The sequence below is a fragment of the Lithobates pipiens genome, unplaced genomic scaffold (assembly GCF_037356315.1).
Source record: "Lithobates pipiens isolate NorthernLeopardFrog02 unplaced genomic scaffold, aLitPip1_a1.2 Scaffold_19, whole genome shotgun sequence".
Taxonomy (NCBI): domain Eukaryota; kingdom Metazoa; phylum Chordata; class Amphibia; order Anura; family Ranidae; genus Lithobates; species Lithobates pipiens.
Genome location: NW_027507764.1, coordinates 241,410,376 through 241,437,447, shown reverse-complemented (window position 1 = coordinate 241,437,447; position 27,072 = coordinate 241,410,376). Strand labels below are relative to the sequence as shown.

At 44.8% G+C, this 27,072-nt stretch overlaps 1 protein-coding gene across 3 annotated transcripts in view; it reads left to right on the top strand.

Moving 5' to 3' along the window:
- Positions 1-27,072, top strand: part of TERT (telomerase reverse transcriptase) — a 381,041-nt gene that overhangs the window by 125,156 nt on the left and 228,813 nt on the right. For all 3 annotated transcript variants that reach the window (XM_077491847.1, XM_077491845.1, XM_077491846.1), the window contains exons 5-6: positions 1,516-1,698; positions 13,101-13,262. In XM_077491847.1, coding sequence (XP_077347973.1) covers positions 1,516-1,698; positions 13,101-13,262 — 345 coding nt within the window. The remainder of the gene's footprint in view (positions 1-1,515; positions 1,699-13,100; positions 13,263-27,072) is intronic.

Here is a 27,072-nt window from a genome sequence, read left to right as displayed (position 1 = left end):
AGATTAGCTACAGTGCCATGGGCTGTAAACTTTGACAGTGTTGCGCACAGTGGACAAAGGAACATTAAGATCTCTGTAAATGGGCTTGTAACCATGAGATTGCCCATGCTTTTCCACAATTTTCATTCTCAAATCCTCAGACAACTTTTTGCTACACTTTCTCTTCTCGCTGCTGCATGTGGCACACAGACGGTTGAGTCAATTGTTTAACATTTTAACTGGTTCCGTGTCATTTCTATATTGTCAGCACCTGTTAATTGATATAGGGGAGTTTAAGTACAAACTACAGGAAAAAACCTTACAAAAACCCTCTTATTTACGACTTGGGGATGGAGGTGCATGTAATCATGCACGTCATTTAAAGTCCAATTACCGTCTTGCTTACTAAATTACAGGAGCATCACAACCTTGGAATGCAATTATTTCTTGAAATTTTGAGAAGGCTTAATAATTTTGTCCTCTCCATTTTTGCGTGGAATTTGCATCAGATTTGCCTTTTTTTTTTTTTTTTTTTTTTTTTTTTCTCCACGTCCTTTTTTTTTTTGTGCCATACCAATACAAATCAAATAAACTTGACTTTTTTTTTTAATTGCAACAATTTTGGTTGGATGGTTTATGGCGCTAGCAGCCAAGAGCATTTCTAAGACCTTGGTACATTCTCTCTCGCAATTTTTTAACCATTTTCCATCCACAATCTATACATAAACATCCCCCAGGAAGTGCCCTGAGCTGCGAGTACGCTTGTGTATATTTGTTTGCAGGTTCAGAACCCACTGGAAATCAGGAGGGAGCTGCAAACTGTTGTAGGGGATTTGAAAAATTTACCTGTAGCCGCTTAAGTATCATATTCAAAGCATAGTTTGTAAGAAGGCGTAAATGTATGATTTGGAATAAATTTTTATTATTATAATTTAAATACTAATGATAATTTGGATAGTTTTGCTGAACTTTAAAAAAAAAACAACTTTTTTTCAAATTTTTGAGAATTTCTTTGCTTATTATAAAATATATTTAGGTTATTTTTCTAGGCAAATGAAGGCCCCTGTATGTGCAATGCGAACCCCCCCCCCCCCCCCCCCACTAAAAACGGTTAAAAGCGATTGTTGCATAATTACACATCTACTTCCAGGTTCATAAATTATCAAGGCCTACAATAATAATTTGAAAATGCTGGTTTCAGTTTATTTCTCATTTTTTCTTCAACAGTAACAGAAAAGGTGGGTGGGGGAAATAAAATCTACAAATGAGGGTGTAGAAAATTTGAGTACCTAAATTCTCAAGAGGTAAAAAAATGGGAAAACATGTCAGGAAAGATAACATTTTCTGTCATCTGAGCCTCTTGGATGCCCACACTGTAATTATTGGTTGGCCAACAGTTTAATTTCCAAACGGATGTTGCCTCTGTGAACCAAGAATTAGGACTTTTGCGTTGCTTCCTGAAATCATTTTATTATTGACGTTCACATAAAGTTTTATTCTTTTGTCAATATAATTTCATTCACCCATTTGTTTTAGATACGTCATTTCAACAGTCAAGTTAAAAATCTTTTTAGTGTTCTTAACTTTGAGAGAAGCAAGTCTCCTGGCATCATAGGCTCTACTGTGTTTGGTTTGGATGAAATCTACAAGAAGTGGAAGAAATTTGTTCTTGGGATCCAAGCATCAAACGCAGAAAAGGTCAAATTTTATTTTGTAAAGGTATGAACCACATTGAATGTATTTTGCTTCATTTGTATTAAAGGTTTGCTGTAAGTTTCTAAAGTTCATTTATTAGTTTTGGGCAGTCTTGTTGACATCCATAGTGACCTTGATTTAAAGTGGTTGTAAACCCTTACAAACCACTTTTTTTTTTTTTTTTTTTTTTAAATCAGAGAAAGTTTATTTAATAACAGAACATATAAGTACAACTTGCAGCCTAAATCTCGAGCATACATTGTTTATCACAGCATATAAACCTAGTCACCTCCACAAAAGGAATATTCAGACATTTATTTCACCACTTTACATGCCACATCATCCCATCCTCCTCCTATATTGGCCCCGTATATCCTAGCTGTACCTTAATTCACCCTTACAGAATCACTTTACAGTGGGTGTCTAACAGTTAATGCCCCCCCCCCCCCCAACTCAAATTTCACTTCCCTTGTTCTCATCTCAGCATTCTGTCCATAACTAGATTAACCGGTGAAAGGCCAGGAGTATCCAACCAAAGCTCCCAGAGTTTCTCAAATTTTTCCGGTCGCCCTCTATGTTGAAAAATGTACTTTTCCATCCTAATAGTGTCCCCCATTTCTGCAATCCACTCCCCCAGTGTTGGAGGCTCGGACACCTTCCAATGCCGAAGAATCATCTTCCGTGCTTGGAACAAGGCCCTGGCCACGGCCTGTCCACTATTGTTCCCCATGGAAACATCTTCTAGGATCCCCAGTAGACACGGTTTCGGGTCTGAGGGTATGGTAATCTGAAACACTCTGTTAATAGTGTCCAGTACCCCTGTCCAGAATAGGTGTAGTTTGGGGCATCTCCACAGCAGGTGGATCAAATCCCCGTGATCTCTCGTGCACCTGGGGCAGTCTGGGTCCTGTCGCACCCCCATCCTAAACAGTCTGTCAGGCGTGTAGTATACTCTAAGCACAATATATAATTGAGATAGCCGCTGGGCCACATTTACCGAGAAATGTTGTACTGCCTGTAGTGCCTCCTCCCATTTCTCATCCTCAAATGTACCACAATCCCTCTTCCATTTATTTAGTGCCATCTGCAGCAATTCCCCGAGTCAGGCAGTTAGGACCACAGAGTAAGTTCTAGAGATAAATCCCTGGAACTGTGTCACGTTAGCCATAGATCGGAAGATCGGGGTCGGTGAAAGAGTCCACGGGGTCCCCCCCCCCCCCGCCTGCGCCTTCACTGCATGTTGCAGTTGTAGGTAGTAGAAAAGCATGGACTGTGGTAGATGAAATCTCTCTCTCAAATCGGGGAAGGGAGTCAGCCTCCCTGCTGTAAAAAATTTGTCCCAAATACGTAACCCCGTGTCTCCTCCACTGAGCACCACAATCCAGCAATAGTAGCTCCTCATAATACCTATTCCCCCATATTGGGCTGTACTCAGTGAAGCCCTCCACCCCCTGTAGTTGTCTAAGTTTATTCCAGATTTTCTGCATAAGAGCATAAGTGGGCATTCGTTTGTTTGATTTCGTGTAGGCCAAGGCCTCCATTCCTGAGGGTACATCACCGTGGCCAGAAGCCAGGCACATCACGGCCTTAACCGGGTCCAGGCATATGGTCCCCTCCTCTCCCCCTGTCCTCCCCTGCATATAGCCCTGGCTATATGCTGTGCCTGTGCTGCCAAATAGTAGGCCCAAGGATTAGGGAGGGCAAGGCCCCCGGCCTCCTTGGACCTTTTGTAGTTGTTCTAGTTTTTTGCAAACCACTTTTGACCTACAGGTAAGCCTAGATTAAGGTTTACCTGTAGGTCCAAGAAATATCTCCTAAATCTACACGGTTTAGGAGATAATTACTAAAAGACAGTGACAGCTGTCTACGGCGCCTTTGCCCGCACAAAGACAGCGGCACACAGGCGCACTATCGCTGTTAGCAGCATGCCGCTGCTAACGGCGATATGCCGTTAGTGGCGGCTCCCGTGCGCATGCGCGGGAGTGACATCATCGCTGCTCCGGCGCTGTGAGTGGCCGGAGCAGCGATACCCGGAAGAAGATGGCTGCTCCGCACTACAGGGGACAGCGGTGACATTGCTGGCTCCTGTGTCAGGTAAGTGACACATAATGGGCTACTATGCGATGCATAGTAGCCCATTAAGCTTTACCTTTGCATGGAGACAAAGAGGAAGTAAACCCATTAGGGTTCATTTCCTCTTTAAGTTATTAGGTGATGAACAGCAATTGCATATTTTAAATTTTCTTGCTTGGCTGGCTCGTAAGTATCAAATACTGTACAATAATACCAAGAAAGGAAAATTAGACTTTATGGTGCTCAAAATCTCAGGAATTGAACAAGCATTCTTAAGGATAAGAAAGACCTTTTTTATTAGTTTACAGAAGATAAAAAGGCATTTCATTAAAGCCCAAATAGATTAAGAACAATACAGCTAGTGCCAGATACAAATCTGCCTGGATGACTTAAAGCCCCCCCCCCCCCTCCCTCAATCCCCTATACTGGCTATGAGAGTTTTCTACAGTGACATATGTCTAGACACAATAACTCTCCTGATGAAGCTAGAACAGCAAAACGTATAGCGATAACCCATTTGCCTCGACCCACGCGTCTAGCTATGCATTTGTAATCATTCCTGTGATGTCATAGAGTATAATTTCTTTCTGTTAGGTGAAGGGGCTTGGCGGCAGATTTGTATCTGGCACTAGTTGTATTGTTCGCAATCTATTTGGGCTTTAATAAAATGCCTTTTTTATTTTTTTTAAACCAATAAAAGGTCTTTTTTAGCTTAAAAAAAAGTCTAATTGCTGAAATATTGAGCACCATTAAGTCCCATTTTTCTTGTTGTACATTCTACAGAGATGTAGGGCTTGTTTCACCTCCCAAAGGCCGATTTTTATTCAGAAGTAGTAAATACTGATCGCATATGTTCCACTTGCCTGTACTTTGACCTATCACTGCTTATTATGTACTAGTTTTATTTATATATGTTTATAGAATTTCTGTTTTCATGACAGACTCCATGCTGTATACATATGGGTTAACCTAGCCTCCTCTCCCTACCCTATCGGACCCCACTCTTACAAATTTGGGCTCCGTGCCAGAGGCTGTTTTCCTTTTTTTTTGTTCTCCTAGGACCCCAAGGTTGAAATCTTACCTTGTTCCTTTGCTCAAGTGATCACACCCGCGACCAATGCCTGGTGGTTCAGCATGCAAGTCATATCCAGAAGACATGAGAAGAGGTGTCCCTATTCAGGCAGTCCCCCAGCTATTAGCGAGGTGGAAAAAGGGCAGAAGGATATGATGCATGAAGAGCTAAGACCCTGCCATTGGCCAGCGTCAGCCGGCCAGATAGTCCTGCTACTAGTAATGTAATGCCCTGATTGGATGCAGCAGTCTCCTTGCTCCAAGCAGGTTGAGTGAGTGCCATTTCTATGGGTGATGTGCATGTTCTTTTTTTTTTTCTCTTTTGTTCACTGATGGACACAGCACCTTTAGTCTTGACCTTAGGGTTATATTGTCACCTTCAGGAGAGGACTAGGCAGAACATGTAAAAAAAAAGCAAAACTGCACAGTACCACTCGGGGCGGGGTCCTACTGGTTATAACCCCTCACTCTGCTTCCAGCAGCTCATTTTTTTTTCTGCCTAGTAAAGGAGAAAGACCTGGCTCCCTGTGGGGATCATTGGTCCTTGGAATTTGTTCTTTTTTCTGCTTTTTGATTCCGGTGATCTACAATCAACAGCCAGGCTTGGCGACAGGCTGGATAATATAGATCCTGGTAGTCTCCCCAGCCGGGCCATCGAGCGTGCGCAGACCTTAGCTATGCGCTGGGTCGGCCACGCCATGCCCCATCTGGTCCAGGGGCGGCCGAGCTATATGCTCCGGGGCACACGCATGACCGGGCTACTGCTGTCCGTGTCAGTGTACCGTGGCCGATAGTCACCCCGTACTACTCGGGTAATGGGTCTGTTCATGGAATGTGTCCAGCAGTTCCTGCAGGAGGGGTAAGAATGGTTCCACCTGTCTTGGCAGGATGGAGCTGCTGGGCATTCCCTGGGAGGTCGACTAGGAGTTCTCTCCTTCTCCTTTTCTTCTCTCCCTGTCCCTTTCCCTCCTCCCCATGCTAAGGGGCCACTGTGTGACTGGGCATAGGGGGTGCAGGTACCTTGCCGGGGCTCCTCTGGGGGGTCTCTGGGTCCTAGCAGGGGGCTGCGCTGGGCATTTGGTGGTCTGCTCGTTTTCTCATTATTTTTAGGCTGTTTTTTTGAGTATCTGTGTTGCCACCGGGCCGTTTTCTTGTGGCCGTGACGTTTTCTTAACCGCTGCCATTTTATTGAAGTCCGGTGGCCATTTTCCTGCCGCTCTCAGATGTTTTTTGCTGAGGCCATTTTCTAGTAGCCTTAGTTTTGTGTTACTCTAGCACTGGGCAGCTGGTTCAGTCTGGAACCGCGCAAAACTGACACAGAATACCATGTGGCTGGCACAGGGGAGAGCGGACAGTGGCATCACAGCGCAGTACCTGGGTCAGGATGGTGAGTCCTGTGGGGGGGCCCTTCAGTCTGTGGCAGCTAGGAGGGTGGGCATTTTTTGTGGCTTGCCTTAGGTCCCTAGTGGTGACAGGCGAGAGTGGGTCAGCATGGCGTCAGAAGCTTAAGCTTCTTCCCCAGACATCCCTGTTATTGCAACTGGTTCCCCTGCAGCTGCGGTGCCTATGCACGCTCTGTCTTCTGGGGAAAGCTCTGACTCAGACTCGGTTCCTGCTACGACAGGTTCTGAGGTTTCAAAGGATGCGGACCAGGACCGTTAGGACAGTGAGGATGACTCAGTGTCCAGGTCAGCGCAGGAAAAAGCGCTAGTAGGAGCACTTATCACAGCGGTACGGGATACCCTAAAGATAGAGGATACGGCGGGGGCATCTGCAGAGGTGTCGGTCCATTTTGGGTTCCACAAGCCGGCCCGCACAGCTAAGGTGTTTCCCTACCTAACTTATTTTGATGGGTTTATTTGCAAGGAGTGGAGAATCCCGCAGTGGGCCTTTTCAGTCCCGAGACGGATAGCGGTGCATTCCCCCTTTGAGGAGAGTCTTCTGAAAAGATGGACATCTCTTCTGGTCCTTGACGCCCCCGGTATCCAGGTTAAATAAGGTAACCACGAATCCGGTGGAAGGGACACCTGCTTTCAAGGACCCTGCCGACGGAAGGGCTGAGGCGGTTGCTCTGTCCTTGTTTACGGTGGTGGGTGGTGGCATTACGGCCAGTGCTAGCCACAGCCCTGGTGTCAGACGTTTACTGAATGGGCTAAGTTGTTGCACCGCGAGTTGGAGAAGCAACAAGTTTCCCAATTCTACGTGGAACTGGCAGACGAGTTGGTGAAGGGCCTGAAGTATGTCTGTGATGTGGCCCTAGATACAGCCCCTTTTGCTTTCTAGACCCTCCGTATCGGCTGTGGTGCTACGTCGCCTAATTTGGCTTAAATGCTGGTCTGCGGACCAGTCTTCTAAGAAAGCACTGGCGGATTTGCCCTTCCAGGGAGAGAGGCTATTTGGAGCCTCGCTGGGTGACATTTAGAATGTTACTGGGGGGAAGAATACTTTGCTCCCACAATCCATAAAGGGTAAGGAGCCACGCCGTAGGCAGGGGCCCCCTTTTTCCGCTCAGAAGTGGATTTTTTGCCGCCTGGGTCGGCAGGTAAGCGTTCCCAGTCCGACAAGGTGACCGCTGAGGGTCAAGTGTCCCTGGTTTTGCAAGCCAAACAAGCCTGTGTGCAAATATGTTGCCACATGAAGGTTTGTCCCCGCCCAATTCTCTGGTGGGGGGGGGGGTCGCCTTCGGGAATTTTCAGCCTGGTGGACCTCCCTCCTATCTGACCAGTGGGTCTGCGAACTGGTTTCATCAGGCTACAAGGTAGAGTTCGTTCTTGTCTGCCAAACAGGTTTTTCCCCTCCAACCTTCATCTTCTTCCGGCTCGTCGGGAGACCCTGGTTGGGGCAGTAGAGGACCTGCTGCTGCACGGGGTGATAGTACCTGTGCCAACGCCAGAAAGGTTTCAGGGATTCTACTCCAAGCTGTTTGTAGTCCCAAAGAAGAATGAGGTCCATCTGGTCCTGGATCTAAAGGCCCTCTACAGCTTTGTGAAATGTTCAGGGTGGAATCTGTTCACTCCGTGGTCGGCATCAGAGGTTTCTACGATTTGTGGTCGGGACGAGCACTATCAATTTGTGGCTCTCCCTTTTGGCCTAGCGACGGCACCATTGCTAAGACAACAAGAGATCACAACCGTGGGCTACCAGGATGACCTCTTCATGAGCGCAACTTCCACCTCAAAATAAGGGAGGACATGGCGATCACCATACAGACTCTCGCCGGGAGTTTGTTTGGGTGTTGAACCTCCAGAAGTCGGTATTGGTGCCAACTCAATGCCTGAAGTACCTGGGCTTGATTCTGGACTGCTCAGAGGGGAATCTTTCTCCTTTCAGACAAGCTGCAGACTCTTCAAGCTGCGATGAAGTTATTGGTGTCCTGCAGGTGGTCGTCACTGCGTTTTTTGCATGCGACTTCTGGGTCTCATGGTAGCCACTTTCGAGGCTGTACTGTATGCTCAATTCAACACTCGAGTCTTGCAGAAAGAGATCCTGTCCAAATGGGACAAATCTCCCACATCCTTGGATTGTCAAATTTGGGTGAACCAGCTAGTCAGGGATTCCCTTCTCTGGTGGCTGAGGTCTCTGGCCCTTCGGTCCTGGAAGTCGTTCCTTTCACTTCATTCACAACAGATGCCAGCCTGACTGGCTGAGCGTGAGTTTGGGGCATACAGTTGGCCCAGGGTCTCTGGAAGAAGAATCCTACCTGCCGATCAGTGTGCTGGAGCTTCGGGCGATCAGGCAGTGCCTCTCCACATGGTCACAGAGGCTGCAGGGGCGGTCCGGTCAGGATCCAGTCGGACAATGCCATGGTGGTGGCGTATGTCAACCATCAAGGAGGGACAAGGAGCTCAGCTGCAGCACTGGAGGTCGCTCACATTCTGCAGTGGGCAGGGTAGTGCTTGCCAGCTCTGTCGGCCGTATACATTCCGGGCGTAGAAAACCGGCAGGCGAACTACCTTAGTCAGCTGCTGGACCAGGGGGAGTGGTCGTTGCATCTAGATGTATTTCGGGTCATTTTGCCAAATGTGAGGCACACCAGATGTGGATCTCTTGGCCTCTCAACTCAATCAGAAGGTACAGAGGTTTGGCCAGGTCAAGAGACCCGCAGACGAGTCAGACATGTTGATGGCTCCATGGGGCCATTATCGGCTGATTTATGCCTACCAACCCCCCCCGCTCAGGCTCCTACCCCATCTGCTGCGCCAAGCGGATGCCGGTGATTTTGATTGCACCAGATTGACCTTGTCATACTTGGTACATTGACACATTCAGAATGGTGGTGTATGTTCCTTGGCGGCTGCCGATGTGGGAAGATCTTCTGTCGCAAGGTCCAATACTTCATCATGCTTTACTGTCGCTGGTTTTTAACGGCATGGCTGTTGAAAGCCAGGTGCTAAGGGACCGAGGACTGTTGGATTCAGTAATCTCCACAATGCTGAGGGCACGGAAGTCCTCTTCTCGGAAGATTTATCCTCGTACGTGGAAGGCCTACATCTCCATGTGTGTCTCCTGTCTCCCCTTTTGGGCTTTTGACATCGCCTTGTGTGTTTTCAAATATATTATCGGTGGTGGTTGCTCTGATCAGAGCAAGGGACATATGTCTGCACCATTACCTGGATGATCTTCTGTCCCAGGACATAGATCAACTGCTGGAGCACAGAGCTCAAGTCATCTCTACGCTCCTCGAGTTCAGCTGGCTGTTAAACCTGGGAAAGAGCCACCTAGAGCCCTCGCAGTCCCAGTTATATCCCGGGGCCCAATTCAACACCATCATGGGGCACCTTTTCCAAGATCCCAGTGATCCCAAACCGGCTACTACCGGCCCTGTCCTTGCACCTTCAAGCCTTTCAGTGCCTTAGGATCAGAGCCACCATGGTGGCCATGCCACCTATCATGAAATGGGCGCAGTGAAGAATGCAACTGAAATGCTTTCTCGAACAATGGAGTCTTGGAAGCAGGGACCAAGTTGCCTACATAACCTGACTGAGGGAGAGTCTTCTTTGGTGGCTGCAATGTAAAAATCTCCAACTGCCACCCCATTTCCCCTCATTGCTCGAGTCACCATCACAACAGATGCCAGCAACACATGCTGGGCCGCTCATTGCCTTAGAAATAGCTTGGGGCAGATGGAGCTTTCCCTCTCACACAATCATGTTGAATATTCTGGGGCTTCGGGCAGCATTCTAAATTCAACAAGCCTTTTGTCACCTGATGGTGGTAATGTCAGTACTCTTAAGGTTAGACAACACATAAGTAATCAGGGGGGACTCGCAGTCTATCCTTGTTATGGGAAGTTGAGCAAAACAGGTCCTGGGTTCAGAAGAACCTGTCCAACATATCAAAGGTTTGTTTTCGGAGTCCAGAACATGCAAGCGGATTATCTATCCAACTAGACAACGAGCGGTCTCTCCACGTGGAAGTCTTCAATTGTCTTCTGACCCTGGCAATCACCCCTGAAATCTACCTGTTTGCCTCCCCATGCAGCAAACTAGAGAAGTTGTTATCCCCAGTCTTTGGGACAAATGCCTTGATGGATCAGTGGAGGTTTAGCAAATTCTAAGCGTTTCCTCTGATTCCATTCATCCTCAGGTTCCTACAAAGACTCGGGGCGGAAGATGTGGAAATAGTGCCAGTAATTCCATACTGGCCAAACAGGCCATGGTTCCCCTTGTTGAAGCAGCTTGGCTTTCGTTCCTCTGCCTCTCAGATGGGAACTTCTGTTGCAGAGGGCATCTCTACATCCATTCCCGGCTCGACTACATCTGATAGTCTGGTTCTTGAGAGGGGAAGACTGGAGTCCCTATGCTGTCCTGTTTGAGTGATCTCTACTTTTGCTGAATGCCAGGAGAATGAGCACGAACAAAATCTATGGCAGAATCTAGTCAAGGTTCATAGAACACATCTGCTACTGGTGGGTCATACAGTGACCACAAATTCAGGATATTCTGTTCTTCCTGAAGGGAGCTTGCCTTATCAGTTGGCTCCCTCAGGGTGCAGGTGTCGGCCTTCATCTGGGTGTCCTGGGCAAGTGGCTCTCTTGTTTGTGTGTTTTTCAGAGGAACTGTAAGACTTAGACCTTAGAAATAGCCAAGTGGGACCTCCCTCTTGTCGTCCATTTTCTCTTGGAAGTTGGGATAGAGTCTACGAGGCCAATCTCAATTGGAGAGCTTTTCCTCAAGTCGACCTTTCTTGTGGCCATTCCATCTACAAATGGTCTCTGAAATAGCAGCTCTTGGTTGTAAATAACCATTCTTAACGTTCTTCCCAGATAAGGTGGTACTCATGTAAACGGTCACTTCCAAAGCTTTGAGGTCTTCCTTAGTGTAGAGTCACAAGGACAATGGTGATCCCACAGAACCAAGCGAATGCTGCCCTCTTCAGACAAGGTAGTCTGATGCTGCAGAAAACGAGTATTGCTCTGAGGAAGTAGGTTCGCCCCAAAACGTGTTGGCGGTATACTCCGTGCATGTGAATTCGGCACATTCGTGTCCACCCTGTTCAGCATTGCGGTTATATGGCCTATGATTATTTGCCATCTTGTGAGTATATATATATATTTTTTTTTATGTAAATATTTTTGGTAATGCACTAGGTATGCGCGCCTTATATTTAAATTTGTTTTCTGTAACTTAGTACTCCCTACCTATGCTTGACTCCAATCCTAAGGTAACATCGGTCTTTGAGAGCCAAGAGATTGTTCTACCAAACTTTAGATCGGCTGGAAGCAACAATGTTCATCCACTGGATGTGGGAGAAACTCTAAGCCCTTGTACACACGGTCAGACATTCCGATGGACAATGTCCGATAGGACCATGTTGTCGGATAATCTGACAGTGTGTGGGCTCCATCGGACTGTTTCCGTCGGAGTATCCGACGAACTAAGTTTTCCAGCTGGGCTATAAAATTTTCCGACAACATGATCTGATCGGACTTTGTCCGATCATGTGTAGAGAATTCTGATCGAACAAAGTGCCACGCATGCTCAGATCAAATTCCTAGACTAAAGCTCTTGGCTACTGGCCTGAACATAGTCCCGTCCTAACGAAATAACGTCATCACGTTAAGTACGACCGGATTTTCTGACAACTTTGTCCGGCTGTGTGTATGCAACAGTTTCAGACAAAATCCGTCGGATTTGGTTGTCGGAATGTCCGACTGTGTGTACAAGGGCTTAAGCTGTATCTGCAAACCACAGCTCCCTTCCGACTATCTGATCGTCAGTTTTTTTTCTTTTACGGGAAGAACAAAGAAAATGGTGCCTCATCCAGAATGATTGCAGTGTGGCTTATTCAGTCCATCCAACTGGCCTACAGAACCTAAGGTCTTGGCGCCTCTGGAAACGTGGACTGCACACGCAACCAGGGGTGTCTACATCATTGCTGGCTTTACGTCCTTTTACCCCTGGAGATGATTTGTAGAGCGGTCTCACGGTCCTCAATCAACACCTTTTTATGGCTCATTATTATGTAGAGCCTGCTTCTTTATCCTCTGTTCTCGTTTGAAAGTCCTGTCCGTTACGAGGGCTTTCATATCTGGTGGGCCTACTTCCAGAGATTACGATTTAAGGTGGTCTCAACCTCAATCTTGGGTTTTGTTGTCCCACATTATGATCCAAGAGGTGATCATATCGATGACCACCTCCCAGTGTTCACAATGGTTTTTGTTGTTTTATATCCATGTTTTAACACAAAATGTTATTCCTGTCCGCTTCTGTAGGTGGTCAAATGTTCACCTGTCAGCTTAGAGCAGACCTACCCAATTGCCAAGATTTTCTGTTTTTTTTTTTCACCCCCTCTTATGTACCATTTCTAATGGTCTATACAGAGCATGCAATGATTGTTCGCTGCTGTGCACAGTGCTATTGTTGCTTTTACTCTTCTCAAAATCTTAATAAAAATGATTCAACAGACAGAACTTTGGTTCAAAGTGCAAATAAAAACTTTTGTTCAGCAACTACCCACCCGGGTATGTATGGCTAGTAATTTCCCATATGTATGCTGCCATGGAGTCTGTTAGAAAAACTGTAATTTTTCTATTAAATACTTATTGTAATTTTCCTTTCCTGATGGACTCCCAATATCTCAAGTATGCTAGTTAGGAAAAGCGGCCTCTGCACTGAGACAAAATTTATTGGAGTGGGGTCCGATAGGGTAAAAGAGGAGGTGGGTTAACCCATACATATGCTGCTATGGAGTCCATCAGAAAAGGAAAATTTACAGTATTTGATAGGAAAGTTTGTTTTAATGTAGTGCCACTAAAATATTGCCTTTTCTTCTGATTTTAGACAGATGTGAAGGGAGCCTATGAAACAATTCCCCATTCAAAGCTTAATGAAGTGATCAGGAAGGTTATAAATCCACACACTGAAGAGAAATACTGCATACGACGCTATGCCAAGCTATGGATAGATTCAAATGGGCAGATAAGAAATTTATTCAGACAACATGTAAAAAAAAATTTTTTTTTTACGTTTTTATTGTATTCTTACTGTGCTCTTAGAAAGATGGTCAGGTGCAGTGACCAAAGTCCAAGTTTCAGATAGATTATTGGAGTGATGGCATACTATTGAAGAGTAACAGTCTGATGATCGCGATAAGAACTGACAAGGTAAGTACAAGTGCAGTCTTTACAGTTCAAAGGACAATATAAGCCATGGATAGTAAGGGAGAAGTCAGACAGACTGGCCTCTAGCCAGTGTATGGGCAAACATGTTTTGATGTGACCTTCCTTTAGGGTCAAATAATTTGGTGTATATACTCAGTGGTAAATATATAATTGAAAGTATTTTGGTATCTGTTCTAAAAGTGTAAAAAAAAAAAAAAAAAAAAAAAAGTTATTCCAGCCACAAATCTATTTCTACCCTATATCCTGTTTGCTGCATTATCTCAAGAAGTGTTATGAGCTCTTCAAATTTCACCTGTGAATTACAGAAACTTCTGGAAGTTCTTTAGTTTGAACATACTTATTCCATGGTGACAACGCTAATCTTCAGGAGATAGAGTACAGTAAGTTGTCATTGTCATGCTAGGACAGTGATGGCGAACCTTGGCACTCCAGATGTTTTGGAACTACATTTCCCATGATGCTCATGCACTCAGAAGTGTAGCTGAGCATCATGGGAAATGTAGTTCCAAAACATCTGGGGTGCCAAGGTTCGCCATCACTGTGCTAGGACATGAGTTGTGTTATTGGCAGGATAGCCAGGTAAAAATAAAAGAACAAAGCCTAAAAATGCATGCATCTACCACATCAAAAGACTGGTAAGCTTCAATATACTACATTTTTTTTTTCCTTGGGTTTAGATTAAAAATGTGCTACACAACATTTTTGTTTCAATTTTTACTGAAGACCTCCTTCAAAAACAGTTTTGTTTTGGCTCATTTTATCTTAACATATGAATACACTTTCCGTCTTGTGGTCACAGTATAGGCAAAGTAGGCAAATAATATTGTGCTTTCAGTTAACACATGAAATATGAGGACACATTTTATTATTTCAGTTTGGATTACAATGATGATTTATGGCCTTAAGAACTTAAAGCGGAGTTCCACCCAAAAATGGAACTCTGCTGTAAGTGTTGGTGACCCCCTTACATGCCAGGCGTGTCCTTTTTTTTTTTTTTTTTTTTTTTTTGGGGGGGGGGGGGGGCGGGTACCCTGTTTTTAGAGACACCCAGCTCCCACTTCCTCCCCTGACACCGGAAGGAAGATCACCTCTCTCCCTCCCTCCCCTGTAATCTTCTGGGACACATTACAGGTCTCGGAAGATTATCCGGCCATTCACAGTGCAGCTTGCGCAGTGCGTGCCCGGCTGTGAAGCCACAGCCGGGCACCCATACTTAGAATGCCTTCACCGCTGAGCGGGGGCTTTGTGTGCCCGCATCACTGGACCATGAGACAGGAATGTGTCTGATTATTAAGTCAGCAGCTACACTTTTTGTAGCTATTAACTTTTAAATGGGTGGAACTCCACTTTAGTTACTGATTTTCTGAGTGTGTGTGTGTGTGTGTGTGATATATATATATATATATATATATATATATATATATATATATATATATATATATATATATATATATATATATATATATATATATATATATATATATATATATATATTCATTCACAGGAGTGAGTACACCCCTCACATTTAAAAAAAAAAAAAATGTGACAACACTAAAGAAATTGGTGGTCTGATGTTAAATGTGTTAGTCCACCTGTAAGCCCTACTGGCAGCATAGGCATATTTATCTCTTTCTAATTTTTCATTATTCCCCAAAGCTATCTCTCTATTGAGTTCTTTTCCACTGATAAACATATCTATTTCTCTTTATTGGATATAGGAGATGCCGATAGAAATTCCAGGATCTTACCAATTTTTTTTATCGATACCAGTTATTGCCGTTCTTAAAAATCGATCAATAAGACCACCATATTTTTCACGCACTGCTGCAGATTTTCTTCCCACTTCTTCCTGAAATCAACTTTGAATTATTGGATACATGGGGAGATCTGCATCAGCAGTCCCCTATTGTACATTTGTTTATCCAAATATTGTTAAAAATATCCAATATTTCACCAAACTCTTGATATATGTTCATAAAGAGCCTTTATTTTAAATAACTGTCTGTCCACCTCCCTCTTCTGCATGTTATATTTCAACCCACCATCTCCTTGTTGTTGGATCTTGAATACCATCCGGTCCCAATATTTGGGATCCATACTGAAAGTGTTACCTTGTAACACTAACGAATCACGAAACCGGCGAGGGAAAATTGTTAATTGTGCCCAATTTGGACATTTTCACTTAGGGGTGTATTCCCTTTTCTTGTGAGCGGTTGAGTTATTTTGAGGGGACAGCAAATTTACACTGTTATGCAAGCTGTACATTTACTACTTTACATCATTGAATCAAAGTGTCATTTCTTCAGTGTTATCACGTGAAAAGATATAATAAAATATTTCCAAAAATGTGAGGGGTGCGCTCAAGTTTTTGAGATACTGTGTATGTATATATTATATAATATACTTTTTTTTTCTCTCCAAGTATGGATCCCAAATATTGGGACAGAATGGTATTCCAGATCAGACAAAAAGGCAATGGTGGGTTGAAATATAACACGCAGGAGAAGGGTGGTGAACAGACAGTTGATTAAAACGAAGGCTCTGTACGAATGTAAATCAAGAGTTTGGTGGCATATTGGATATTTTTAACAATATTTGCATACACAAATGTACCACAGGGGACTGCTGATACAGATATTCCACCAGTAAGCCCTACTGGCAGCATAGGCATATTTATCCTTAAGTTAGGAGTAACACGTTTTACATCAGACCACCAAGAAGAGCGAGAATGGGGTATACTAAGGAGAGTAGCCAGTCGATCACAACCTCAGAGTAGGTTTTCTGCCCCCCCGTCCCCCATGGAGAGTTTAGACATGGTGGTGCAAGTGGGGGATTCTCCAAAGCACAATAAATGGCTTGGAATGAAGGCTAGTCTATGTATATAGGCTCCCAATGGCAGGGGAAATGGCAGGCGGAGAGAGAAATCTAGACGACCTAGGCCCCCTGAATACGGGCTGAGGGGGTCCTGTGACAATTGTACCCCACAAGTCAGGATAAAGTTGTGGAAAAGTTTAAAGCAGGGTTAGGGTATAAAGAAAAATCCCAAGATTTAAACATCTCAGGGAGTGATGTTGAATCCATTATCTGAAAATGGAAAGGCTATGTGACAACTGCAAACCTACAAAGATATGGCCGTCCTCCTAAACTGACAGGCCAGGCAAGGAGAACATTATTCAGAGAAGAAATCAAGAGGCCCTTGGCAACTCTGGAGGAGCTCTCGAAATCCACAGCTCAGGTGGGAGAATCTGTCCATAGGACAACTATTAGTCGTGCACTCCTCAAATCTGGCCTTTATGGAAGAGTGGAAAGAAGAAAGCCCTTGTTAAAAGCCATAAATTAGATGTCCTGTTTGCAAGAAGCCATATAGCGGACATGGCAAACGTGGAAGAAGGTGCTCTGGTCAGATGAGATCAAAATTTTACTTTTTGTCCTAAAAGCAAAAAGCTGTTTGGTGTGAAACTAACTGCACATCGCCGTGAAACATGGTGGTGGAAGCATCATTGTGTGTGTGTGTGTGTGTGTGTGTGTTTTTCTTCAGCAGGGACAGGAAAGCTGGTCAGAGTTGATGGGAATATGGATGGAGCCAAATACAGGGAATCTTAGAAGAAAACCCGTTTGAGTGTACTAAAGACTTGAGACGGGTAGGGGTGCAATGGATTGTCACAGTTCCGTGATCCAAACTGGTCACCCTGTTGGGATCGGCACACACAGTGATCCGCGGAGCACTCCACGGCCTTAGGAAAGGCTGCGGCTTGAGCCTAGCTCCGGAGCGACGGCCATCTTGGTGCACCCGTTGGCTGCTTACAATGTGATCCCTCTGTCAAATGATGGAGCGATCGCTTGTAAACAAACTGGCGTCATGATGACACAGGTTCCTCTCCTCCCCTCTGTGTACAGATTTGTACAGTGGAGGGGAGAGTTCGGATGGCAGCAGCGCTGTGGGCTGGGTCTGTAGTGCCCACAGCACTGCTCTGTGACAATTGCAGTCACAGCCACCCGTCCATACTCTGCCATACCCAGCATTACTCTGTAATACCCAGCCATACCCATCCATGCTCAGCCGTACCCAGCCATACTCAGCCAATATTACAGTGGGGGAGATGATGTGGATATTACAGTGGGGGAGATGTATATTACAGTGGTGACTATATGGTGGTGGAATTTCACAGGATTTAGCAAATTCAATTATTTGGTGATCCGAAAAATTATCCAATCCGTGACTCTGATCTGAGGAAGGATCCGATGCGTCAGTTTTTTGATCCGTTGCACCACTAGAGGCTGAGGCAGATGTTTTACCTTCTAGATGCTCACCATGCAATCTGGCAGAGCTTGAGCTATTTTGCAAGGATGAATGGGCAAAAATGTCACTCTCCAGATGTGCAAAACTGGTAGAGACATACCCAAAAATACTTGCAGGTGTCAATGCAGTGCAGTGGGTTCTACAAAGTATTTACTCAAGGGGGCTGAATACAAATGCACGGCACACTTTTCAGATATTTACATGTAAATAAATTTGAACACCATTATTTTCCTTCCACTTCACAATTATGTGCCACTTTGTGTTGGTCTATTACATAGAATCCCAATAAAATACATTGACATTTTTGGGTGTAACTGGGGTGTAACAAAATGTGGAAAATTTCAAGGGGTATGAATACTTTTTCAAGGCATTGTGCATTTCTTTACTTTTATTCAAGAGCATCCAAGTTGCCAGCCTTCCTGATTTAAAGTACTTTATTAGTTACATGGGTACAGGCTATATACTGACGCGTTGCAGCTAACAAGCCTTCATCAAAGCGTACATGTTTGATTAAAAAACTGATATTTATAACAAAGCAAGCCCTGGTTTGGGTGCATGCTGATCAGAAACAATCAAGTCAGTTAAAAATGCATGGAGAAAAAGCGCAGGCATATGAAGGACATATCATGAACAAATAAAACATGCTCTGCCAGTACTCCAATGAATGTATCTAAACAATCTAGTTATGTTAAGAAAATACTTATGTCCATCCTATCATTCAAGCCATATGGTTTTCTAGTATTGAGGGTATGGATCCACCACACTTCATGTTTAAGCAGAATACGATGAGTGTCGTCTCCTCTTGGGAGTTTTTTTTAACCTGTTCAGCGCCCAAAAAAATATCAGTTTTTAATTAAAAAAATGAATACTTTGATGGCGTCTTAGCCGAAACGAGTGAGCATATAGCCTGTACCCATGTTACTAATAAAGTACTTTTATTCAAGAGCGTCTGAGTTGCCAGTCTTCCTGATTTAAGTATCGTATCTGTGAGGCCTAAATGTCCTGGCTAGAACGCCGAATCACAGTTCGTGGACTTTTATATTGGCAGTGGAGCTGGGGTAACAATTTGTTTCTCTTATGACAATAACCCAAATCTGTGTTTATTATCGAGTTTTTAGGAAAGTTAGAGTCCACAAACTATGGTATACAGTACGTGTGTGTGTATATATTGGGATATTGGGGGTGTTTAGCTCAAGTGATAGATGCTCTTTTTGTGCGGGGAGTCCACATCAGACAAGCATTTATAGTTAAGGACCTGGTAGCCTGTGTTTATTTAAATGGAAACCCAAAAGCAAATGTCCATTCAGGATTCCCACTTAGGGGTTCAAGCTTCATTTAGCACTAGATAACAAAAATATACGGAGCTACCTGGCTCTCTTGTCAGCAGTTCCTCAGCTTGCTTTCAAAACACTTGATTCCTTCCAGCCCCCTGGACTAAATTCCTTAGTCTTCCTGACTCAAAGTTTGCCAGCCTTTCCCATTAAAAGAATCCCCCTTACACAGGCTTCAGTCTCCCACAGGGCAGACCGCTTTCCAGACACAGGTCTGTCTTCAAACAGCAACAGCAGTAGCAAGCTGCTCACACTCCACCTTCCTCCCCTGACTGCTCTCACCAGCCCCTCGTTATATGCACCTGGGCACACACGCTGCTGGCTGTCCACAACACCCGGACACAGGGTTGGAGATCCCGTCCCACCCAAGACTGAAGGATCTCCAAACTACAGAGCCCCATCCCAAAATGTCAGGATCTGGAGAAAGCTGCCAATGCAGTTTTCTCAGATTCAAATCTATGCTCTGCAGTCTGCCGATATGCAAACTGTGTCCATTTTTCTCTATTTCCATAGGGTCAAGGACTCGCTACTACATGATCCCCCCCCCCCGTTTCGATCCAGAGGGACGCGGTTGGGACACCTATGTGCTGGTTGTTGGCCACGCAGGCCCAACCCTTTTCCAGGTGCGCTTTAAGGTAAGTCCTACCCTGAATCTCACAAGGCTCATAGAATTCCTTATACCCAGCCTTTCCCTCCTTCTCTTGAGGTCCCTGGGCTTATTTCTTTATGGTACATCATGGGACACAGGGCCATAGTAGTTACTATTTGGGTTATAGGCCAACTTCAGGTGATGGACACTGGCACACCCTAAGACGAGAAGTCCACTCCCTGTATAACTCCTTCCTCTACTGAGAGTACCTCAGTTTTTTTTGCCCGTGTCTTAGGTGTTGGTCACGAGTATAGATGTGCTATGCTGAGCTCCACTGGAATATTCCTTGCTGGGGCAGGCTATGCAACCAGATCCATTGCATTCTTTTCAGGCCGAATTGAATGGTACCCGGGCCTCGTGGTGGAAGAAACTAGGTTTAGCCTGTAGTGCTTCTCTTTTTAGAGAGCTGGACCCTGGGATCCAGTACTTTTGGTTTTTTCCAGCCATAAAGTTTCCTGGTGGGGTGTTTTATGGGGCCAGGAGTGTGGATCCTTCCCATAAAAAGGGGCCCAGTTCCTGAAGGTTTATTTTTTTAATGGAACCCACTCAGTGTAGAATTCTAAGGAATTTTAAATTCTCTTATGCATTGTCATGCTTTCCTAAGATCACGCTGTCTCAGCAGAAGCTGTAGATCTCAGTCCAGTGAGCAGTCCCAGGACTCCAGTAAGGTGTTGGTGGGGTGGGGGGGATTTTTTCCCTAAAAACACCCACTTCTTTTTTGGGTTCACTAAAGCCTGCTCAAGCTGTGTATGCCTTTCCTGTTCATTCATTGCTGGAAAAGCTTATGTATTCTGAGTGGGATCACCCAGATAAACATTTTTTTTTCCTCCTAAAAGGTTTTCAACACTTTATCCTATGGAGGAGAAATTCATAAAAAAGTGGGAGATACCAGCAATTGATGCTGCTATATCCTCTGTGAATAAAAGTTTGACTTGTCCGGTAGACAAATGCTCAAATGCTTAGGGATCCAACAGACACAAAGTTGGAATTCCTATTAAACACTTTTTCTCTGGCAGGTTCAGTGCCTGCGCTGGCAGCAATTGGTGTATGTCAGTCCTTGAGAGACCCGTTTTTAAGTTTTTAAACAGCAGTTCAAGATTATTCCTGATCAGCAGGCCCAGGATCTGGCTGAACTACCAGCAGCATTATGTTTTGCAATAGACACCATGAGAGGTTTTATTCTTCAGGCCTCGCATCTTACGCTTAGGCTGGTGCATATGCGTAGAATCTTATGATTGAAAAATTGGCCAGCCGAGGCGCCATGCAAAAAGCTCCTGGCTAGTTTTCCTTTTCAAGGTTGAACAGCTGTTTTGCGGATGACTTGATTAAATACATCCAAAGCATTTCTGGTGTAAAGAGTACACTCTTGCCAGTTCGGAAGAGGAGTAAACATGTTTCATTTAAACAAGCTCCTCCAGTGGCATCAGCCTCCAGGCAGTCATGACGGCCTCCGCCGTCAGGTTCAGGAGGTAAACTTCAGGGTCAACCCCATGGACAGAAGAAAATTTCCCTGGGAGAAAATCTACAAAACAAAATACTAAAGCCTCCTTATGAAAGTGTGCCCCCGCCCACTCAAGTGGGGGGAAGACTTCTCAAGGATCTGGCATGAAGAGTGTCAAGACAAATGGGTGACTTCAATAGCTCTAGGGTACAAGCTAGAGTTCCGAGAGTCCCTGTCTCCTCGTTTTCTCAGATCAAACGTTCCCAAGGATCCAGAGAAAAAAGTCTTTCAAGCATTGGACCGTCTTTTGTCGCAAAAAGTGGTCTTGGTGGTCCCCATGCAGGAGCAGGGATTGGGGTTTTATTCAAACCTTTTCACGGTGCCAAAACAAAATGGAGATGTCACACCCATTCTGGATCTCAAAGATCTAAACCGGTTCCTGAAAATCCGCTGTTTCCACATGGAGTCGATCCGAACAGTAGTCTCCATCCTACGAGGAGGAGAACTTATGGCATCAGTCGACATCAAGGATGCATACCTCCCATGTACTGATCTTTCCCCGCTCACCATAAGTATCTATGCTTTGAGTTAGAAAATCTTTTTTCAGTTTGGAGCTCTGCCGTTCGGTCTAGCTACTGCACCTTCAGTGTTGACAAAGGTCCTGGCCCCTCCTCTAACCAGGTTAAAGGCCAAGGTATAATGATTATAGCGTACCTAGACGATCTACTCTTGATAGACCAGTCGGTAGCCCGTTTAGACCAAAGCTTGACCACCACAGTCAGCTACCTGGAATACCTAGGTTGGATTCTCAACCTAGAGAAATCCTCCTTAAAAACATCAAGAAGACTAAAATACTTGGGTCTGATCATAGATACAGCCCAGAAAAACATTTTCTTGCCCCAGGCAAAGATCAGTACCAGAAAGGAACTAATTCAGGTGGTCAAGGCAAAGAAGAACCCTTCCATTCAACTTTGCATGAGGTTATTGGGAAAGATGGTGGCTTCGTTCGAGGCCGTTCCTTGTGCTAAGTTTCATTCGAGGCTGCTGCAAAACGGTATCCTATTGGCTTGAAACAAGAAGATCCAAGCGCTAGGTTTCCCAATGCGTCCAAGGGTGCGCCGGAGCCTCAGTTGGTTAATAACCAAGAATCTGCAGAAGGGAAAATCCTTCCTACCAGTTACCTGGAAGGTGGTAACAATAGATGCTAGCCTTTCGGGTTGGGGAGCAGTCCTGGAATAGGCGACTGTCCAAGGGAAATGGTCCAGATAAGAAATTACCTTGCCCATCAACATTCTAGACATTCGGGCAGCACACTTGGCAGGGAGGGCCTGGGCGATCATGTTACGGAATTGTCCTGTCAGGATCCAATCTGACAATGCCACAGCAGTGGCCTATATCAATCGCCAAGGGGGCACGAGAAGTCGTGCGGCCCAGAGAGGTGAATCATAGCCTAGCGGCAGTCATCATTCCAGGAATAGAAAATTGGCAGGCAGACTACTTGAGTCACCAGCAGTTGTTCCTGGGAGAGTGGGTCCTTCACCCCCGATGTATTCCTGGCGATATGCCGGAGGTGAGGTATCCCGGATGTAGATTTGTTTGTGTCTAAATTAAACAAAAAGATCGACAACTTTGTATCAAGAACAATGGATCTATTAGCATACAGAACAGATGCCTTTGTATTTCCATGGAATCAGTTCTCACTGATTTATGCATTCCCTCCTATTCTGCTACTTCCACGTTTTCTTCACAGGGTCAAGCAGGAAGGGAAGCCAGTGATTCTTGTGGCCCAGAAGAGCCTGGTATGCAGAGATCATAAGAATGGTGGTAAGGGAACTGTGGATCCTACCACCACATCTAGACCTTCTCTCGCGAGGGCCGGTATTCCATTCTACCTTACAAAAGCTAAAGTTAATGGTTTGGCTATTGAGACCCACATTTTGAAGAAGCGTGGGCTATCAGATTCTGTGGTATCTACCTTAATCAATGCAAGGAAACCGTCCTCCGGAATCATATATTATAATCTGGAAGGCATGTGTCTCCTGGTGTGAATCCAGGGGTTGGCACCCCAGGAAGTATGTCATCCGAAAGAAAAAGGGGTCCCCCTATTGGAGTGGGATTTTTTTAATGACCACCAACACCACACAACAGTTAAAACATATAAATACTTTATTAACAATTACAAAGCAAATACAAAATCAGACCAGAGAGACCCTTCCACTGACCGTGTCTCTGTGGTATGTCTACAATTATATATAATATATATATATATATATATATATATATATATATATATATATATATATATATATATATATATATATATATATATATGGATAAGTATGATAAGCCAACCAATAAATAATAAAAATACTCTTTTTTTTTTTCTTTTAACCCACACCCAACGCGTTTCTAGTTGCTGGTATCACAGAACTTTCATCAGGGATGAAGAGCAATGATTAGATGGCATATTGGCATTTCTACAACAAAGCTTAAAATGAAAAAATAAAAAAAACACATACAATACATGCACATGATGGGGAGCAAAAAAAAGGGGGGGGGGGAATGGTGGAGGGGGGAAGAGGAAATGTTATTGTCCTGAAATGTGCTCATGTCTAAATACGCCTATAACAACAAAAAATGGCCCACCTGAAATAGTTCATCAATAATTGATATGCTTGAAAGACTCCATGGGGTGCATGTCGCTCATGTGCATGGGTATGTCCCAGTATGGTGTCTGGCCACATAAGCGATAAGGTACGGGTCGGCGTTATCCTAAAATAGGAGATACCAAACGACCACTTCCCTCTGGTCCACCTTACCTAGGTCAGCAAACAAAGCAGCAGATAAAAAGAAAAAATCGAAAGACGTAAGTTGAATAGCTAAGCTGATATCCACATGTACCACCACATGGAGGAGTGAACGCATGCCACTAAACACTCTCTAAGAAAGTGCCCAAACATAGCCACGGTGAGCCCAAACCCAGAACGACCAGCTACAACCATAGGAGGGGACGTCACACCATTCTACAATATAAAGTGAGTATTGAACCGACCAATTCACTAAGTGAAAGGAGAATTGTACAAGAATAAGGATATGTAAGTAAAGTTAAACACATGCAGACCAACCAAACTGCTTACCTACTAATATCAATGGAGAGAGGGAGGATTGCTGCATATATCTGTAATTATCATATCATTGTCATATTGTGGAAAACCATAATTAAAATAACAGGTATCCTCACTGGGCTCAGAGTTTTCTCATCCCTCCCCGAGGGATGGGTCAGATAAAGGGCTAAGGAATAAAGCCAGTGGGTTTGCTATCCTAAAAAAGATCCAAAAGTTGGTCCTCCATACAAAAACACAATTGGAAGGCAGGTTAAGTCATGTTTATACTCACTGATGGACAGGTGTTCCCACATGCAGGGCGTATGAGTATTGTATCGTTTGTTACCACTGGTGAGGTTAAGTAGCCCCTTGGTGGCCATGTACTGGTTGAATACGGTCACATGTTCAAAGGTGTGGTGGCTAGGGCGGGCCCTTCGTACTACCCAATCACTAACCATATTGCCTTATCTGCTGCCAGTATCTGCCCAAGAGCTGGGGCGGACCAATCGGGAATGCCGTATGGCTAGCGGACGTGACATCCCGCCCCACACCCACAGGATATACGGTTTAGCGCAGTAACTGCTGCCGGTGTCTGCCCCGAAACTGAGGCAGACCAGTCGGAAACGCCCTGTAACGGGCGGAAGTGACGCCCCGCCCCATACACACAAAATGTGCGGTGGAGCACAGTGTCCGGACTGGAAGTGACATCACTTCCTGGCCGGAAGCCCCGTATGGCGAACAGAGGTGGTGCCGTGCTCCACACATGCAGAATGCATGCAGGAGCGCAGCGTCACGACCGGAAGTTACCTCTTCACCCATGTTGTTCAGACACCAACAGGGGAGGCGAGATCCTAGCCCATACCCCGAGTGCACAATAGGGCAAGCTGACACATCCGGAAAAGATATGACCGCTTGTTGTAAACTGCACCCAAAAGCCAAACCTACGTAGGCCAAAATTATCAGAACACATTGGTTCCCAGGACATCCCATTTCGACGGGGGGAAAAAAAAAAAAAAACATTCTACTGTTCTCCTTCCCACTGTGTCCTCTAACCTTCTCCTTCCAACGTCATATCTTCAATAGCTGCATCCAGGCCTCTCCCATCAATATTCAATATAAATACATGGACAGGTGGAGTATACTACTACTCAATTAATTAAACACTGATACATAAACAACTGAAGTACAGTGCCAGTTAATTAACTAGGAACCGTCAAGGCCATCCCAGGTACCTGAGGTAAAGCCTTCTAAAAAATGTCTAAAACGAATGCATTCATTTAAGCCCGGTGGATTAGTGGCACACAAGTTCACTATCCATCTGGTTTTTCTTTGTAGTAAAATTTTGACCCAATCACCTCCTCTGGGGTTGGGGTGAACCCGATCTATCACAGTGCATTTGATCGTAGGAAAGTTGCCTGGATGTATGTTGCGTGCATGGCGGCCTAAATTTAGATCTGGGTTGCAGGTGCGTATACTAAGTACATGTCTGCTAATTCTCCTGCATAATGGCTGTTTTGTTTTGCCCACATAAAAACAACCGCAAGAGCATGTTAAGAGGTAGACCACCCCATATGTCTGGCAATTGGCAAAATGCAAAGGCTTAAAGAACTTGCCATTTGGTAGTTTTACCCTCTGATCTGTGTTTATGAATTGGCATTGGGGGCAACCTCCACATTTGAAGGAGCCCTGACGTTTGCAGGGTTCATCCCTGAACTGTCATTGGCAGAATCTTTGACTTTCTCCAGATGGGGTTATAGATGAAGCTGGCCTTGAGTACTATCAAAGGCCAGGTCTTGGCATTATCGGTATTGTTTCAACGACCGCTTCACATTCTTCTGGTTTGTGATTTTATTCTGGGTTTAACACGGCTTAATCCTCCGGTTAGGTCACCCCTGAAGCCTTGGGACTTGAATTTAGTCCTGTCGGCACTGCAGAAACAGCCTTTTTAGACAATACGGCATATTCTCTGGGTCCTTCTGACAAGGAAACTCATTTTTCTGGTAGCCATATCGTCTGCAAGAAGGGTATTGGAGTTGGCTGCGCTTTCTTGTAAAAAGCCATATTTAATTATTCACAAGGATAAGGCAGTATTGCGTCTTCAACCTTATTTTCTACCAAAGGTAGTGTCAGGTTTTCATTTAAACCAGGATATTATTCTGCCTTCATTCTTTCCATAACCCTGTTCTATGGAAGAAAAATCACTGCATTCTCTGCATGTGGTGAGAGCAGTCGGTCTACTTGAAGGCGACTGCTTAGATTCGAAAAACATGTTTTTGTTGCCTGAAGGTCCCAAAAAAAGGACAGGCAGCATCGAAATCTACTATTTCTAAATGAATGCGGCAAGTAATTGTTGAAGATTATGGTTTGAAGAGGAAGATTCTACCCACTCAAATCAAAGCGCACACTCCACCAGGGCTTTTAGTGCTTCGTGGGCAGTGCATCACCAAGCCTCCATGGCTCAAATCTGCAAGGCCGCAACTTGGTCTTCAGTCCATACATTTACCAGATTCTACAGGTGGATGTAAAAAGGCGTGAGGATATTGCCTTTGGGTGTAGTGTGCTGCAGGCAGCAGTATAAGTCCCCTTGTCTCTTGGTGCCCTACTTTTTTTGTCTCCCTCCCCTCAGTTGCCATTGCTCTGGGACATCCCACATAGTAACTACTATGGCACTGTGTCCCGTGATGTACGATAAAGAAAACAGGATTTTATAACTGTTTACCTGTAAAATTCTTTTCTTGGAGTACATCGCGGGACACAGAGGCCCCTCCCCTCTTCTAATACACATATATTGCTTTGCTACAAAAAC